At 36.5% G+C, this 20,154-nt stretch overlaps 1 protein-coding gene across 1 annotated transcript in view; it reads right to left on the bottom strand.

Annotated features, from left to right (window-relative positions):
* Positions 1 to 20,154, bottom strand: part of FBN2 (fibrillin 2) — a 255,858-nt gene that overhangs the window by 176,010 nt on the left and 59,694 nt on the right. The window contains exon 6 of the mRNA XM_019422114.2: positions 8,789 to 8,986. Coding sequence (XP_019277659.1) covers positions 8,789 to 8,986 — 198 coding nt within the window. The remainder of the gene's footprint in view (positions 1 to 8,788; positions 8,987 to 20,154) is intronic.

The raw sequence follows: 20,154 nt of genomic DNA, 5'->3' as shown, positions 1-20,154 counted from the left end.
GTAATAATTTCTAATTCAGCACAGGGTTATGAGAAAGAAAATATATTAAATATATTAAAAATATATAAAATTGTATATAAAAACGTAAGCTTATACAAATTTACACTACCTATTAAAATCTATAGGGTAACATATTTATTAATATATCTTTAATTAAAAAATACTATAAGTTCATTGTAATAACCTTAAAGTGACAGAAAAATAGAAAGTTAAAGAGATACCACTGATACAAGTCAGCAGTCTGTTCTTTGAGACTTTTATTCACAAACATAGAGCATCAGTCTGTTCATATAACAAGAATAAGGTCACACTTCTTCTGAATCTTGCTTTACTTTCATTAAAAATATTTTGCGGATACAACTGTAAGTCAGTATACATTGATTCGCCCTATTAGTTTTTGCTAAGTCCCCAAGTTTGGTGTATCTTAGAGTATCTAAATTAGAGAATTTAAGCCTACAAAAGAGTTTAGCATCTTTATTATTTCTTCCTCACTTTATCTGTCTATAAAAACTTACAAGTCCTAAGTTTTTTATATTGAAATTAAAGTAGATTTTGTTTTCCTATTAAAGGATATCTGATCCAAACAGAAAACAACTAGAATGAAATACAGAACAAGAAATTTATATACTGAACTGTTTAATTCAGAACATTTCAAACCACATTACTTTTAAAATGTACTACATTTCCACCCTCATTACAGTGTGGTATAAAACATCCCTAGAAACCTCTTTTCCTGGCAGATAAACCAGAGAAAGAATATCATGATATAAGTTGAAAAACGAGGCCAAACCTATAAATCCCTTAATAGTATTCATAAAATCTTTGACTACATATTTAGTAGATTCAGTAATTTTTCAAAGGAAAAAAGCAAACCAATGTTACGGGGTTTATTTTGTAATTGCCTAAAAAGTATTTTCCTAGAAGGAAAAATGAAACCTTTGTTTTTGAAGTATCCTAGACAACACAGCCATACAGCATTAATTTCTTTTAGATAAAGTTAATTACTAAAATGAAAAAGGTAACTGAAGCAATCTTGTAGAAATAATCAACTTGAACCTAGAAGTATACACAAGTATTCTCTCTATATAAACAAAAAAGCAGACCTCAGATCTTCAAACTATGCAAAATTTTCTTTCTACATCTTCAAAGTGCTAGCATATGCAACTACTAATGTCTGATTAGTTTTCCTCTGTCGCTATTTCAAAGATGTGCTTTCTTTCTGTTCAAGCACAAACTGACTCTTTAAATGTTGAACAATTTCAAATAACATGTAAGGATTTCATAGAATAAAATTAATTTTTTACTCAAGTTCTAATTTAAATTCCAATTAGTTAACATACAGTGTAATATTAGTTTCAGGGTTAGAATTTAGATAAAACTTTTGAAACTTAAAAAACCTTATATAATCCCTTCAGTGTATGCCTATTAAAGTTATAAATAATATAATAAGGTAATAGTAATTCTATTTTATGAACTCATTTATTCTCTAACTTCTTTAAATAAACTTGCCCTAAAAGATTAAACTGATTTTATTATGTAAGTATTATATGGTGTATTATTTTTAGTTCACATTAAAATATGGAAAAATGTGTGCACTGGTACAGGTATATAAAAAATTTAATTTATGTCTGTGGGAACTAAGGACCAATTCCTATTACTATATATTTAATAGCACATGTTTTTCTAACTTTGTCACCAAATGAGATCCATTTTTTAAATTTAAGTTTTCACCCCTATACTCCATAGATATTCATACATTACTAGTATTTCTAAAAAAAAATGAATGCCAGCCATTAAGAACAACAATTGGAGAATAGCTTTGTCTGTACCTGGAATATGACAAATATGGAGTATTATGGCAATCACTCAACACAGTGTGAATCGGCCAGAATAACTAATCACGTATTCACAAAAGTTCAAATGTTCAATAAGTGATCATCCCAACAAGCAAATATTAGTTAAGTTACTCCCTGTAGGACTCTGAACTTGGAATGAAAAGAACACAGCATGTTTCTCTGTCTGAATCGTCCTCAAATCAACAAACGTCATCATCCTTTATCCCGGTGTCAAAGTCAGAGATGCAGGAGACAGACTCACCATCTCCCTCCCACTGATCTTACTTGATTCCATCAGTACCAAGTACTTCCTTCCCAAATATGCCTCCAGTCTTCCCTCTGCCTCTATTCTGGTCTCGCCCTTCACCACCGCTGCATCAACTTTCACACTGTTGTTTTTCTTTTGTTTGTTTGTTTGTTTTGCTTCCATTCTGGTCCCCCATTACACTCTACAGAAACAGTCAAGTAATTTCATTTAAATATAAATCAAATCAACAGAGGTCATCCCCTCACAAGTCTGCAGACACTGCCACACTGTTTTCTGGTCTATGAGTTGCTCTAGAGAAGTCGGAGACCAGTTTGGGTACTTCCTTTAAAAAAATACTTGCTTATTCTTTCTTATTAGGCCAAGGTGTTCCATTTATCTTCTATTTTTATTGAGGGTTTCTGTCTTCCAGTCTACAAACTGATAGCCTTATCCATTTTAGAAAATTCTTATTTTATCTCTTTTTCAGTTCCTTTCCTCAGCTTTTAGTCTGACTTCACTGAGTATCAGATTCTTTATAATCATTGCTTATTTACTGTTCTCTGACATTATGATTTGTGATTTCCTTAATCTTAACATTTGTCACTGTTTTTTTTCAGTTTTATGTATGTGTGTGTGTGTGTATATGTGTGTGTGTAGAAATATATATACACACATATACATATATGTATGCATTTCCTTCTGTTAGGTAAAGTTTCAAATCCCTCTTCCGCTTCTTTTTTGAGTACTATCAACCCACTTTTTATCTCTGGTTGTCTTTACTGAACTCTTATAACTCTACTTCAAGCAACTTTTAAAAGAAGGCCCATATTGTTTTCCGTTTCTTTAGGCTAAGAAAGGATATAAATCTTGTGTTTATTTGGATAATTCTTCTTTGAAGCATGTTCACCTATGTTTCCTTATGTTTTTTCTTTTCTTTTCTTTTCTTTTCAGGTTTTACATGTAGGTACTCATCTTTCAATGGGGCCATTTCCTATTGAAACAATAATGGGGAGAGCCCAAAAAGAAATGAGTTGGTGTGAAAGACAGTTCTGTAGGAACTATTTCCTGATATCTGCTCACCAAACTCTTTCCCACTTTTTTCTTTGTCCTGGTATTAATTTTTCAACTTTTAGGTAGGGGTGTGCCCCCCCCCCCCCCCGACCTGCTCTTTCACACATAGACTCTCTGAGATGCTCACTGGTGGTTCCCACTTCCTCTCTTCCCTTCCTTCTTGTTCTCCTCCTCCGCAGGGACCACTCCTGGGCTGGAAGGCTGGGCAGAAGGTACTAGAGAAGGCTTGCCTTCAAAGACTCTCTTTCCGCTATCCCTTTCATTACTCTGAGGGTCCGCAGGAGCTCTCTCACTCACACAGTGTCCACTTCTCCAACAGGACATCCCAAACCTCTGAAGAGACTTTCAGAATGCTGATGCGGTAAATCCTCAGAAGACTCTCCCTGTCTCAATGACTTCCCGACAGCTACCGATGTGTTCATCGCTGCTTTCAACTGGGGGTAGCAGAATTTTATTTCAGAAGACCTTGTTTCAATTATTGATTTTCTTGTTAGTTTTTGAGTTAGAAGGAGGATATTCTGTTATCTTTTTTAAGTAAGAGTTGCGATAAGCACCGGGTGCTATATAGAAGGGCTGAATCACACCTGAAACTACTATGATGCTGTATGTTAACTAACTGGAATTTAAATACAAGCTTAAAAAAAAGTGTATGGCAATGGACTTGTTCTTAATGAAACTACATTGTGTGTAATTTGCCTTTCAAGTAACATCATCTGTCATTAAGATATGAGTGTTTGCAAACGTATGTGTAAAATCACGTGGGAATAGCTGAATGCTTATCTCATTGAATCTATATTGTCTAGGAGTGCCTGGATGATTCAGTTGGTTAAGTGTCTGACTTCAGCTCAGGTCATGATCTCACAGTTCATGAATTTGAGCCCTGTGTCGGGTTCTGTGCTGACGGCTAAGAGCCTGGAGCCTGCTTCGGATTCTGTGTCTCTCTGTCTCTCTGTCTCTCTCTCTCTCTCTGCCCCTCCACCACTTACACTGTCTCTTTCTCAAAAATAAACATTAAAAAAAAAAAGAAATAGAGAAACTACACTGTCTGTAAACTGTCATTCAAGTAACATCTTCTTTCATTAAGATACATGTTTGTAAAAGTATGTTTAGAAGTATATGGGAATAGCCCTATGCTCAACTCATTGAGGCTTCACTGTGTACAATGTATCTTTCAGGTAACATTCTCTTTCATTAAGATATAATACACAACACACACAAATACCACCCATACATTATTTTAAAAAAAGCTTCTACAATTAATTAGGCTTAAGTAAATTTTCTGGATTGTATAGGAATGGCTTGTCTTCACAGTTTGAACAAAAGTTAAATTTTATAATGGTCTGGGTTAACTAGCTCAATGTAGACAGCCCAGATAAATTTGTCTTTAACAGTTCATACTAATCAAATGAACCAAATCTCTCTCTAGGTTGTGCTATCTAGAAGGCCTAGAAATAACTTTTTACTGTGGGTACCTTCTTCTCAAACTATGACTGAAGGATTACCCAGGCCTGCTTGGGTTCAAGTGAAGTTCAATTTTTCTACATTTTTCACGTGCATCCTGAGTAAAGGAATGAGGTATTTCTGAACACTGACACCATTTGAAAAGAACACACACCAGCATTTGTTTTGCATGGACTGATTTAGGGTCTGTACTGCTGTTTATTTATTCAAGTCCTTGTCCTGTGTGCTAGCTAGGTCCCGACTCCATCATGTATGTCTGATTTCGCACACCTCTCATGTTGCATGGAACAGAACAGAGGCTCAATGTCAGTCTGTTACTATTACCTGTTACCAGGACATAGCAAAAGACAGAATTTGAGGAGGAGATTTCTCCTGCTATATTTTCAGTTTGGGAAATGGATGGAATATTTAAAAGGCTAATTCCTAAAAATCAAATAACAAATTAGCATCTATGCAAATTTTAATATAGTTTTTAAAATTATAAATGCACCCTGTTCATTTGAAAATCTAAAAGATTCAAAATCAGGTACTAATATTCAGTAAAATATCCCTTTAATTCGAGTAGATTCAAAAAGACTCTAAAGATTCAAAGACAATAAGAAACCATAAGAAAATAATACAACAGATACATGTGGCAGTTTCTGATATATTTAAAATTTGTATATATTCTTGGAAAAGGGCTTAATGTCACTTTTTAAACTAATTCACTTGTTCTTATGATAGCTTAAACATTAAGGCCCATATTAACTTTGACTGGATATTAATAAAATGAAAAAAGTACAAGACTTGGGAATAAAGGGAGAACACAACTGGCTCTTAACCTGCAAAGACACAGATCGTTATGACTGAACACCAAGCACCCTAGGAATGTGAACCTGACAGTGTTTACTTAAGTCCACAAAGACATCATGGCAACAGTTAAAGATGTGGGGGTAAAAAAAACATACTGGTCTCTTCATACCTTAATTTTCTTTAAGTATCATCTTAATTTTGATTTAATTACCAACTCTATTTAAGTATCATCATAAAAACAGATTTATAACCTAACAGATCTTACACTCTAGCTGGGGAACAGTAAAGGCAATAAAGACAATAAATAAGCAAGTATATGAGAAAGTGATACGTGCTACAGAATAAACAAAAAGTATTACCCTAGTAAATCTAGTATTACCCTAGTAATCTAGTAGATCGGTAGAGTATTTTCTTTTAAAAGGAACCCATATGCATTTTGTGGAAATCTACATCTAAACAGTTATTTTGTTTATTATAAGATCATATTTATTATCAGATCATATCTCATGTCTTCTGAAGCCAAAGATAAGGCAATTCACTAACTGCATCAACTAAAGAATAATATTATGTTTAGAACTTTAGAAATGTCCTTTTCTGGTTAATATGATCCACATTTTAGAACCAATATTAACCTATTTGCAGTCAACATCTATGCATCTGAAATTTATTTTTAACTCTACAAAAATTTTCAATTATCCTATCAAAAAGAGAGCTATTATTTTAAAAAGTATGACACATACATATCATGTTTTATCACATTATTTTTTTCATGCCATGTATCTTCCAAATCAACCTGGCAATGTATCTGAGAAACAGTCTAGGAATTTAAAGGGAAAATGAAATCACAGTAAGATGCAGTCTTAAAATAGCCTGAACTGAGGATCAGCATTTAATTGAGAACCTTGTGATTATGCCATGAGTTTGAAATAAAGCAGAACTTTTTAAACTTGCTTTTCCAGATATTTTAACCATGTGGCAAGTTTCATTTTCCTCTGGTTGCTGTACTTACCCATTATATTTTTAGGCAAATGAAACTGAAAACTTTATCTTCACTGCATAAACAAAATCAAATAAATAATCTTTCAGACATTACTAAATCCCGAAGGATATTTTGGAAATCTGAGATCAGATCACACATTTTAGCAATTGTGTTCAGAAAAACTAGGCCTCTCTGACAAAATACATAGGTAAAAAAAAAAGAAAGCCTAAGTACAGATATAGAAGATGAGGAGAGTGAGTGATTTGGGATGTTTTGGTTGAGGTTAAGAGCTTTTTCCCCAACCTGGACTATTTTTATGAAATATGGTTTTTGCAAGTATGTTAATCTTAATCCCAGTTATTAATTCCAAAGATAGTCATTGAGTATCTACCACATGTTAGGGACTCTTCCAGATGCCTCAGAGACATTAATGAATAAAACAGATTTATGACCTAATGGATCTTACACTCTAGCTGGGGGAGAGTAAAAGCAGTAAAGACAATAAACAAGCAAGTATATCAGAGAGTAAAATGTGCTATAGAAAAAGCAAAAACTATTACCTTAGTAAATCTAGTCGGTATTAATCTAGTAGATCTACGTAGTATTTTCTCTTTAATACGAACCTATATACATTTTATGCTAATTTATATCTAATCTAGGAAAGCTATATAGTATGATAAATACTATATAGTATATAGTATGTCTTCTATAGAAAATATTGTTGCTTTATCAGAATCTCCGTAAAATCAAACTGGTAGTCATATCAAAGATACAGAATTTTATTATCCATACAAAACAAGGGATTAAAAGTGACGTTTCCACAGTTTCCATATTAGAGCTGACCTGTGATAAGTATAAAGAGACAAAACACTAACAGCTGACATTGCTTCTATATGCAATTCAATGAAAAGTTGCTAATCTACTAAATTGCCGGTTCATTCCTTGGGAACCCCTATAGCTGTGATTGGAAGAGTTTTGAAAGAGACCAGTTTTCAACATTTATAAACTAAAAGGTTTTTAACTTTTATAAAACTACAAAACTAACCAAAATCTTTAGAAGCCACCATCAGCAAATTATTTATAGCAAATTATGCAGAGCACCTAAATGGTTATTATTCAGTAAACTGAAGGTATATGCAAGCTTCCCAAACTACAAATCTCACTTGAGTTTGGAGATACTGGACTGGTTTTCCACAATATGCCATTTACAGACATTGGATACATGACATCTGGCCTGTGACGCTGGTTACTAACATCAGTTCGAAAGACTTCAGGAATCTAACTTTGTATATGATTTCATTATAACAAATAAACCCAGCTCCTCATGTCTCAAATATGAGTAATATTTCTCTGAATAAAAGTCATTTTCCATTTTCCTGTGATCCTTCTGCCACTTGAGAACTCATTACAGAGCTATTTCCAAACTCTAAAAATGGGTTTAATATACATATGATATCAGAGAAGTGGCAAAAAAAAAAGGGGGGGCAAGAATTGTGGCCGCTGAAAATTAATTAAAAAAATTATCCAGTACAAACATAATGTTTGGCTACTTGGGTTGGAGTCTACTGTTGTAGCATGCTCGGGGCCCCAATCTAACCCTAACATATAAAATATTCACCAAGATGTGGTTGGGAAGATTGCCTGGAGACCAGACTGCAACCACTTGAATTACAAACTCTTAAAATTGTTTTTATGTTTATTTATTTTTGAAAGACAGAGAGATAGAGAGCACAGGCAGGGGTGGGGCAGAGAGAGGTGGTGGGGGAACACAGAATCCGGAGCAGGCTCCAGGCTCTGAGCTGTCAGCACAGAGCCCGATGCAGGGCTCGAACTCACAAACCATGAGATCATGACCTGAGCCGAAGTCGGTCGGATGCCCAACCTACTGAGCCACCCAGGCGCCCCTTGAATTATAAACTCTTAACTGCATTCACCTACAGAGTTCACACTTTGCCCCTAAAGATTCTATTAATAACAATGTCAGGCCATTCTCTTCTCCCTATTACCTAAAACCAGATTCCATTATCTTGAAGGAGAATACAAGAAAGAGAAAGACTGTCCAGGGTATTTACGCATGTATCTTTCAGGGGTTGTGGAAAGGAGCGTGTAGTGCTGCCTGGATGAAGATATAGGAGTGGTTTCTCTAATTATATGAGATATTTTAATCTATTTTTTTTATTTTCCCCAATTTTTCCTACTATCTCTTCTCTTCTCCATTTATGTCAAGAGCTGAAAAACAATTATCCATTAGGTGGCTAACAAAAAGTCATCTCTAGTCAGGCTTGCTGATGAGGCCCTTCTCAGGAATGGTGGGAGGTTGAATGGCATTAGGTATTAGTGGCAGATGGATCGTCGGAGTGCAGTGAAAGGAGACCCACACGTGGGAAGTCTGTGCAAACTCACCTTGGCAAGCTCCGGTCCGGATGTTGGGGATAAAGCCCCGTCGGCAGGGCTGAGGCTGGGCAGGACACATCTCACAGGGGTGGCCCCAGGCCCGTCCAATGGTGGCACAGCACAGAGTCTTAGTGCAGACAATGCCTGTCAGCTGCCCTTGGCACATCTGGTTGTTGACCTGAGTGAAACAAGGGCCTGTCCTGTAATCTGGAATGTGAAAGAAGATGGAAAGACAGGTTTTATGACCATACGCCAGTCTTACACCAGTAGCTCCAAATACATAAAACAGAGGCTATTACTTCTGACTCAAGTGTCTAAAGACAAAAGGCTGGAAAGTTTCATTTTGAAAAATACCTAATTTTTCGCTCATGAGGAGTGCATTAGGAGACTTCAATGTATTTTACACTAGACACTGTAAATGGGTAACTCAAGGGCTGTGTCTGGGCCACAGATGTGTTTTCTTGGCCTGCATAATGCTCTGAAAGAATTTAAATTACTAGCCAACATTTTTAAATTGGGAAATTCGCATGAAATTTCTATTTCTGGCTTTTCTTGAAAAGTTGGAAGATCTGGCCACGCTAGGCCTGCCGTGCTACATGGCAGTGGGGGAGTGAAGTGTGTCCTTCTCTAGGACACCAAGATCCAGCCACCCCCTATCCTGATACTCTCCACTCACTGACATTCCTCACCTCCACACTGATAGCACCTGCTTTAATGACTCTTTACCTAGCAAAGATTTTCCTTCCTGACTGGGTGGACACGAGGTCAGAACATTAGAAGAGAACCAATAATGACATATCCTTCCGTATCGCAGATATATTTAAACAGTCTGGCATGTCTATAAACATTAAGTTCTAACAATCTGATTTCTGTTTTCATGTCAGCCTGTTTACTTCTATAAGTTCAGCTAAATTCACCTAAAAAGACTGTACTAACAAGGCCCATAGTCAGGATTCTTTCTAGAGAAGTTAATATTATATACAACCTCTGTTCTCTACAAGATGGCTGCACCATTGTTGATCTGTTATGATAATAACATTAGCAAATGCATGCCACAGATCATCTACAGACAGACCTCTATGCATAGTAAGGACAATCCATGGGGACTGTTGCATCTCAAGGTGTAGACCATGGATCAGAAACATATACACTACCTGGGAGGTGACTAGACATGTGGACTTAGGCCTCAGCCTCCATTCACTGAACGAGAATCTACATTTCCACAAATACTCAGAAGATTCATACATAACTTCAAGTTTAAGAAAGACTGATCCAGATTACAGGCAACTTGAAAGCTAGGCATTCTAACTCTATCTTGCTTTCTCCTATAACTCACCTCAAGGAACCTTTTAGATGACCAGTATTTACTCTTTTAAACAGAACTGAATCATTAACCAAACAGTTTTTCATTTGAGAGCTGCTGTTGCTCTTTCGAGAGACACAGGAAATCAGAGAAAAGTGAGTTTCCTGAAGACTGACTAATGAAACAATTCACATTTGTTATAAAACTACAACAGAAATATGTGAAAGAGGCTCCCCCCCCCCCTTTCACGGAGACTGTATGAATACAGTTGATTAACTCTTGGGAATGTAAGATGATAGTCAGGATTTCCTGATAAGCCCTCATGCAAATGACATAATTCCATGTGAAGGGGAAAGCTAGAACAAGTTTACTTCAGATTTCCAAGAACAAAACAATCTCACATTCAAAGGAAGAAGAGTCAATAATATTGGTAAGATTTTTATGAAAAATGTACTGGAAAAAGCAAACTTGGATATGACTTCACACTCAAAATGCTAAGCTAGAAAAACTGTGATATCATCTGAATGCTATCATATGACAAACACAACTTAAAACCACATAAACTTTCCATTTTTTTAACAAAGACTAAGGCTTTCTCCTAGAGAGGAAAAGCATATTTTTAAAGTTTAATATGAACAAAAAATCTAAAATAGGTAACTTCTTTACCAAGCTGGATTAACACTCTGTTACTCTGCAGCTGAACTTCAACAAAAATAGCTCATTTTAATCCCTTACATAAGAACAACAGATGTGCTGGCTGCAAATGCAGTATACGTGTGGATATGTCAACCTTATAAACAAGCGTGCTTCCCACACCACAAATTGCCAGGTTGTAAATTTCTGAAACCTATCTACTGTCCTTCACATAACACATTATTTTGCCATTTTAAATTAAATACTAGACTCAGTAAATTAAATCAAGTTCTGAACCAGTGGGGATAAGTCTGTTTTTCACAAAAGACATAGAACTCTTATTTTTCTGTGGATTCTTGCTCACACACCTTACGTTCACATTCTGTATACTTTTAGGATTCCCAGAGAGAAGCCTGCATATACCCTCTCTCATAATCCTATCCTTAAGTAAGCCGTGTTGTCTGCAAATTCATTCCTTCTTCTAACTTCTAACTTCAACACCTTCTTAAAATGATGTCCTCTCAGTCTGGTCTCTTTGGAGAAGAAGATTGTCTGGACAAGGAGAGCTGTTTATTCTCTGAACTGACCTTTCCTGTTGAAGGCTCTAATGAAGCCAACCCCCTCCCCTCCTGGAAAAAGAGCCTACCATTACTTATTTCCTTTGTCTACCCTGTATTTGCCACCTTACAAACTGTGCAGAACTATTTTCTTACAGGACTACATTTTGCTTTCTGGTTGGCAACTGATTAGTTTAAAAACTTAAATTACTGGGACACCTGGATGGCTCAGTCAGTTGAGGGTCCGACTCTTGATATAGGCTCAGGTCATGATCTCACAGTTTGTGAGATCTAGCCCCACACTGGGCTCTGCGCTAAAAATGCAGAGCCTGCTTGGGATTTTCTCTGTCTCTGCCACTCCCCTTCTCTCTCTCTCTCTCTCAAAATAAAACATGAACATTAAGAAAGTAAAATTTAAAATTACCATGTCATTCAAGAATATACTAGTATTACAAGTTAGTATTCAAGAATTACTAACTTGTAAAATATGAACAAGGATCAGCTCTTGAAAGTGGATTTAGATTTCTTGCTCAGATTAAGTAAAACACTCTGTCCCAAACTTGGCTACCATTTTAATTACAGTCAAAGAGCCCTAAAACAATTTGGTACTGTAGAAAAGGATCGTGCATTTTTGTCATCAAGTTTTCAGCAGGGGCTAACTATTATTGTATACCACACCACCCATTCATAGTCAAGGACATCCTCACAGTGCATTAGCAAAGATTAAAAGGAAAGAACTGCTTAGCACTTTAGGTGTGCTGGGACCAGTGGTTTAGAAGCCATATGACCATACCATATGACCAAGAATATGTTTTTAAAAAGTAGCCTGTGAAACACAAATACTGTTATTTTGATTTGTTGATATCTAAGTGCAATGTAGCATCTTAACTTGTTTTCTTACAGTTTCATTTTTACTCCCATTAAGCAACTGGTGCAAAGAGAAACCTCATCAAAAATTGGCTGCTCCCTGCCTTTTTTTTTTTTCAAACAACATCATTAAGGTTTCATGCATGGGACATAAATTCATCTATCTTAAATGTACAATTCAATAACTATTAGTGAATTAATTGAACTGTGCAGCCATCAGTACAATCTAATTTTGGAACACTTGCACTGCCCCAAAAGGTTCCTTATGCCCATTTCCAGCTTCAGTCGACCACTAACCTTTCTGTCACTATAAATTTGGCTTTTCTGTACAATTCATGTAAGTGGAATCATATAATATGTGGTCTTTTCTGCCTGGCTTCTTTCACTTAGCATAATGTTCTAGAGGGACATCTGTGAGATAGTAGGGTCCTAGTGTTTCGATCCTTTTTTACTACTGAATAGCTTTCCACACTGCATCTGCTAACCAATCAGTTGTCTGCTGGGTTGTATGGTGAATTTATATTTAACTTCTTAGGAAACTGCCAAACTGTTTTTCCAAAATAGATCCACCATTTTATATTTCTATCAGCAATGAATGAGGGTTCCAATTCCTCCACATTCTTGCTAATATTTTCTATCTTCTATCTTTGTTATTATAGCCTATGTTACCATTCTACTTGAAATAAATACAATTGAATATATTTGGGAATTGTAATATAATTTCACAAGTCTTTTTAAGATGCTAACCAGTGTTAGATAACCAAATTAAGCATTACTGCTGTACAAATAGACAACCTTTGAAGAGGTCTCCAGAAGGTAAAGACAGAAAGAAACAGGTATGGGGAAGGATCTGGGATTGAGGGGATAATAGTTTTTGTTGTTGTCATTTAGTTTTTTTGCTTATTTTTTATTTTACATTTTTGTTTTGTTTTATGGAAGAGACAAACATTTCTGAAAGCCGTTGGGAATGACCAAGCTGAAAGGGAAGGCTCATGATTAGCGAAGAGAATAATAATTTCTAGTATAAGATCCCTGAGGAGTCAGCCTGGTGGTGAAACTAGAATGTGCAAGGGGGTTATCCTTAGAAGGAAAGCACTTTTTCTTGCAGTCTGAGAAAGAAGGGCAGGATGCACAGAGATGTAGGTGTATTTAGAGTCGAGGAAAGTGAAACAATGTCCTTTCCCACACCTTCTATTTTCGTTTTGAAACAGGTGGTGGGGTCAGCTGGGACTCAGTTATTTGGGGCTGAGATGGCAGTGCACCCACCAGGACAGGGAGCTGATGTGAGAACCCGGCGGGCTCCCAGGTGACAGCCAAGGTACCAGGGTTTCCCTAGGGCAGATGCACAGGATGTCCTGATATAAGGATTAATCTGCCTCTCTGGGGACTTTCCCCAGCATCCTCAGGCAGCTGAGGGGCTCACTCAGGAGCTGGGTTTATAAGGCGTAGGGTTTTGTCTGTCAGATGAAAAAAAAATTGGAATGGCCAAGGAGTTGAAGGTATCGTTACACGTATTTTACAATAATAAACCATGAGATCTGTGCTAGATGAAACAGGAAATGGGGAAAAGGAGGACTAATAAATTAAGAAGTGGGAGAAAGCAGGAAGATCAATGGACTAGGTGTCTCCATGAGGCTTCACATGAAGGGAAAACAGTCACAGTGACAGCAAGACATCAGCTGCCTGTGTGACTATAGTATCATTCACTTAACTGCCAGGAGGATGCAGTAAACTACACACTGTATAATTTAGGGAAGATAGCCCACATACTGTAATGCAAATGTCATCCCCTGGAGTTGTGTAATCGATGGCCCCTTTAGAGGCCATCTACTGTAACCACTAGTCCAACAATGCCATAAGATGTCCAGAACTCCATCCATTCCCACTTTAGTATACAAAGAACTGCCTGATCCTAGAAAGCACATGAAAATATGCGGGAGTTTCCATCAAGCTGCACATTATTTCGAGTTAGGCAAGAAGGCATTTCCATTCTCAGGAACCAAAGAAATGCAATGTGTAGTCAAGTGATCACATTGTGTGGAAGCTACAGACACGAAGGAATATAACTAAGAGGCGTGAACTGTGCGTAATTAGTCTAACGATCCTGGCTTTGGGATGGTCTCCTTTCAGTAATGGAGTTTCTGACAAATAACATTTTTTAGTGCATTCTATCATGGTTTTAATTGAGAACCTGGTCACTGCACCAGCTAAAACCTTTGATCATAGACATCACTGGAGCAGGGAAGGGAACTCCGAAATTTATAAGGGATGATAGAACAGTTTCCTTAGTTTCAACAAAGTCTGCCCTGAATGTTTACAGATCCGGATTTCATGCTCATCAAATATTCAGAGTTAAATACACTCAAGCAACTGAAATGATAATAGTCTTCCTGGATAGAAAAACACCCATCTGCCTCAGAAAATTTTAGCATTCAGTACAGAAATGTTTAAGAAAATCAAAGCCACTAAATTAATATTTTTGCTTTATGGAATCCGTGCAAAAATTATGTACCTGTAATGTTTAACAGCTTTTGTCCCTGTCCATCAGACTGCCTTGTAACCACAAAGTAATGAAGTGACTTATTTAGAATGATAGGTTTTTAAAATTTTTAAATGTTTATTTATGAGACAGAGAGATACAGAGCATGGGTCGGGGAGGGACAGAGAGAGAGGGAGACACAAAATCCAAAGCAGGTTCCAGGCTCTGAGCTGTGAGCACAGAGCCTGATGTGGGGCTCAAACTCACAAACCGTGAGATCATGACCTGGGCCGAAGTTGGACGCTTAACCGAATGAGCCATCCAAAGGCCCCTAAAATGATAGTTTTTTAAACTTAAAATGTGCCTACGCTTATATACAGGATTGAACCATTTAAGTGAACTTAAGTGAACTTATAAATTTATATTTATATAATATATGTTTATATATTAACATGTTCATATTACAAATTTATGTCATATATTATAAATTTCTATTTATAAGTTTGAGTATTTACATTTACTTTTTAATTACCTTTTTAAGAGTTACTTGAGTGCTTACAAGGGTTTTTAAGTTGCACAATTGAAGTGCTTAAAAATTATATGCATTTAATATAAAAAAAGCAGTTTAACAGATATGGAGGTGTTTCATTAACTACGTATTAAATTGGAACCAAATATTGTTTAAAGGCCTTTTAAAGTGACTACTAAAATCTGCTTGATTTATTAATAGATTATAGATACTTATAAGTTGGATTTAGAAGTTCAAGGGATATACCCTAAGGAGCTAAAAGCGGGGACATGAAGAAGTATCTATGCATGCAGGTTCACAGCAGCATCATTCACAAAAGCCAAGAGGTGGATGCAACCCAAGTGTATATTGACAGATGACTGAACAAACAAAATACTTCCAATAGAATACTCTTCAGACCTAAAAAGGTAGGAAATTCTTACACATTCTACAGGACACATGAACCCTGAGGGCATTATACTGAGTGAAATAAGCCAGTGACAAAAGGAAAACTATTTTGTGATTTCACTTACATGAGGTACCTATAATGATCACATTTATAGGGGCAGAAAATAGAATAGTGGTTGTCAAGGGCTAGGGGGAGAAGGGAGTACAGAGTTGAATAGGAATGGAGTTTCAGGTTTGCAAGATGTAAAGAATTCAATGGATGGACAATGATCACCACTGTTGTATAACAATGTGAAGATACTAAAAGCACTGAACTACAGTCTTAAAAATGCTTATGATGGTAAATTTCATATTACCTGTATTTCACCACAATTAAAAAATATATTTTTTAAGAGCTCAAGGAATAATCAGGCTTTTAAAGCATATTTACGTAAAGCAAACCTGAAGTTTTAAGACCAAAATAAACTGAGTCCTTTTCATATACTGAGTCACCAGCGAGGGCACTGAAACATCCCTCCCTGGCAACCCTGACCACCTGCCTTGTGATGGAAATGTATGTTGCCACAATTGATCAGAATGCACACAATACTGCATGGGTAATCTTCCACATGTTTACCGACTACATGGTTGGATCTCTGTAAGGTAAAGTCCTAGCACTAGAAATGCTGGGTCAAGGGTCCAGTTTGAAAAACACCAAACATACTCAGAACTGCTCTCTGAAGACAGACTCATTCTCACACCCTCTCCAACACAGAGTAGAGGTGACTGGTGTGATTTTTACTTACTTAAAGGGAGAAATATGGTATCTTGTTGTTCTTGAATTATGAACCAATTGTTCCAATTTTTTGGCAACAAATGGAAGGAAGTTAACTCTGTAGCAGGCACTTCATATTATAAAACCCATTCTATAAGTTACCTCTTTCAATTCTGAACTGCTAAGAAAGTATTTTTGCCATTATGGCAGAGGAAAAATTCAAAGTCAGAGATTAAGATCCACATGGAGAATGAAAAATTAGAAAAGTGAAACCGAGATTGAACTTAAAGGCTCACCTCCCTCCAAAGCCCTGTGCCATCCACATTGTGTTCATCAAACCCAAGACACAGGTCATCGCACCCACAGCTTATGGTAGCTTTGCCCTCTCTTAGCAGACCAAAGCCCTTCACCATATTGATGACTACTGTCGCAATCCCCCAAATGCCTCCTGCCTCCCCCAGGTACGATCTCCCAACTCCCAAATATTCCACAAGCCTAATCTCGCTTTGCTTCCGGTTTCTCCCAAAGATGAATCTCCCAGCCATGTTCAGTTAGGGAGAAATTCTTTCTCTGTACATTGAGAGAAACATTAAAGGCTTTTACTTCTGCAAATAAATGAGTAATTACTTTACCACAGCTGTACTGCATTTTGTTTCTAACGTAATACCATTATTGAAAATCTCAGTGGAACATAGACTCAGTAAAGAAGGGACCCTTTCACCATTCTCCACAGTCTTTCAAAACACAGGACTACCACCAACATCAAAGAGCTCTGCAAGAATGAAGAGGCAGGAAAGATAATTAGGTGCTGGCCAATGGTGCAAACAAAATTGCTATCTTTGATGTCACATTTCATAAGGTTGAAGGCCATCAACGATGTGGTCCTAAAATTCACGGCCTGTGAACTGAAAGGGCACTGTCCCGAGAGCAAAATCAATTAATTTACTTCATGCATAACAAAAAAAAATGCTGAAGACTAAAAACTAAAAAGATCATTTAAGCAGAAGGATATTGTCACTTTTGAAAAAGAAACTTAAACAGAAAAAATTTGTCATAAGTAATGAAGAGGCCAGAGACATAAATGATTAACACAAAAGATGGATCACAGGCCAGACAAATCAACAAAGTACCAAATTTTATGATGTCTAAGAAAAACACCTAGTACAGCTCATTAGGCAGGAATGATTCCAGGGAAAAATGGTACATGCTCCCAAAACATTTATCCATTATCATTAAAGTCAGATACAAAATCAGTGGGAACCAATGCTGATATATCGCCTGATCCAAACACAATGATGTCACCAAGCTCAATCACAGTGGCAGTGAATAAAATGTTTAGCACAATTTGATGATAGCCTTTATACACTAATGTGGATTCAAGCTACTATTTTCTTACTGAAATTTCTGCTTACATCATTTCTTCGTGAGATATTTGTAAGGAACCATACATACAGTCACACATGATAAATCACACTCATCCCAGGAAAAAGGATGCACAACCTGCTCTGTGATTCTGTCCTGACCAACAACTTCTAGTGTCACAACGTTAGGTGTTAGAGAGGTGAGGAAACCTCCTGAGGAGAAAGTGAATGTCATGTGATTCACTACTGGGGTTTTAATTACTTGGGAGTTTGAGGGAAATGTTGAAGAGCATAGAAGACCACTGATCATAAGGGCTTCTAAGAGGACATAGGTAACATCTGTCGACCGATCCATTAAACTTGCAAAGGGGGAGGCCCCGCCTCTGTGACTTGCTTCCTAAACAACAGCAGGTAGTCAACAGATCTCTGCAGGTAGTGGTGGTCTATCATGGCTGGTGGTCTGCACTGGAGAAACCGGTCATTCTTGGTTCCCTGCTTGGAGCTTTATACCTGTTCCTTATACATAAGCACCAGGAAAGGCTCAGGAACAAAAGGATACCCCAGGGACACTCGGCAGGAAGGTTACAGGAGTCTCATACCAGCTCAGTAAAATAACAATGAACATACCTTACACAGCTGCAAGTCTGTAATTGCCAATAAGCCCATGAAGCCTGACCAGAATGGGTAGTGTGGGAACTTACCTTGCGGATACACAAATACAGATGGAAAGACTGAAGTGTTTCTTTGGCTCATGAAGGTAAAACCCTTTCAACATCCAGACTCAACAGAAGGAACAGAAAACCCAGCAGTCGCTGCTTCCAGCTAAATTAGTTGTCTAGAAGATCAGATGGAAGAAATAGCTTACAACACCACAAAATCTCTAAAAAATTAATATCCTAAGTAAAAGATTAGACTTCACAGAGACTAGAAATGAGAATATGAATAATATGAATTCAAAATAAAAGTAAAAAAATAAAGAGACTAAAGAAATAGTAGGAAAAACTTTCCTAAGCTTAAATAAACAGTAGTTTTCACCTTCTGGGTAAAAGGGCTCATGGTGTCCTAGACAAGAATAATGAAAAGCAAGAGACATGCTCCAAAGAAGAGCTTCCTGCGATCTCTGTATATCTCTGAACCTCAGATTAAAAGGAAAAACTATTTTTCTGTTTCTAGAGAGGAAAAAAAAACCAAAAAACAAAAAAAAACCACAGACTGCCTACAAAGAAGATGAATTGGTGTGGCATTATTTTTATCCTATGTGATATAGGTAATTAAAAATACAGCAAAACAACATTTACAGGTTATGAATTTATAATATTTGAGAAAGGATTCTTCAAATAAGAGTCATAAGATACAACTTAATAACAGCCTGAAATAATGTCAAGAATTGGGGGAATGGGGGGTGGTATTTGCCATAATGAAGACTTGGAAATGAATTATTCCTAAGATCTTCACTCAGGACTTGGAGATGTAAACATGAAAAATGTCTCAGGGTAACAGGAATAGGTATTAGTTAATTTCAATACTGTACAAAAGTTATGAGAGGAATAGAAGTTTCAATATAATGGTGAAAGGACAGTGAGCACTAGTTTGATGAAGAACACAGAATTTTTTAATCAAGAAAGAAGGGCAACAGAGACAGAAAAGTAAAATATAATTGACTACAACTAAAAATTACAACAAAGATGAAAAGAGAAAAGACACAAAATATAATGACATATACATTAAATAAAATGGTATGAATAAACCATATATATTGAAATCATAATATGAATATGCTTAGTTTCTGATCAAATAATTGGTAATCTGATTAAAATAACAAAATTCAGTTCTACTCTGTCTATAAGAAAAGCATCAAAATGAAATGACAAAAAAAAGAGGGTGGGTGATGGGTATTGAGGGGCACCTGCTGGCATGAGCACTGGGTGTTGTATGGAAACCAATTTGACAATCAATTTCATATTAAAAAAAAGAAATGAAAAAAAAGTAGAAGACAGACAAAAATCATAAAAATCATAAATGAAATAAAGTGGAAGAAGCAATAATATCAGAGTGGAAGTCAAGAACAAAAGGCATTAACCCAGGCGAAAAAAGAATAATATAAGGTTAAAAATTACAATGAAGAGGAAAGATTTGTATGCTTAAAAACTGCAGTGAAACACCAAGAGTTAAAAGTTCTAGAAACACAAAGAGAGCTCAAAGGCATAAAGGAAATCTTTTCAGATGTGCCAGGGCAGGTAGACATAAAATAAATTAGAGGAACACAATCAAAAAGCTGGCCTTAACAGGCGAATTTGCAACTTTGCAGCACGTAAACAGAGAATGTAATATTCTTTTGTTTTCAAGGAACAGCCATCAAAGTGATCAGATATTTAACTCACATTATTTCAATAAGATTCAACAGATTCCTGGTTTCTCTCTAGTATCTTCTCTCACAGTGTGAAACTGAAACTTGGTACAGCTCCTTGTGTAGATGGATTTTAGGTAATGTGGTTGGGAACCTCA

Source organism: Panthera pardus, unplaced genomic scaffold (genome assembly GCF_024362965.1).
Source record: "Panthera pardus isolate Hobbes unplaced genomic scaffold, ASM2436296v1 HiC_scaffold_2, whole genome shotgun sequence".
In the NCBI taxonomy this organism is placed as follows: Eukaryota; Metazoa; Chordata; class Mammalia; order Carnivora; family Felidae; genus Panthera; species Panthera pardus.
The sequence above is the reverse complement of the archived record's forward strand: the minus strand, read 5'-3'. Positions and strand labels throughout refer to the sequence as shown.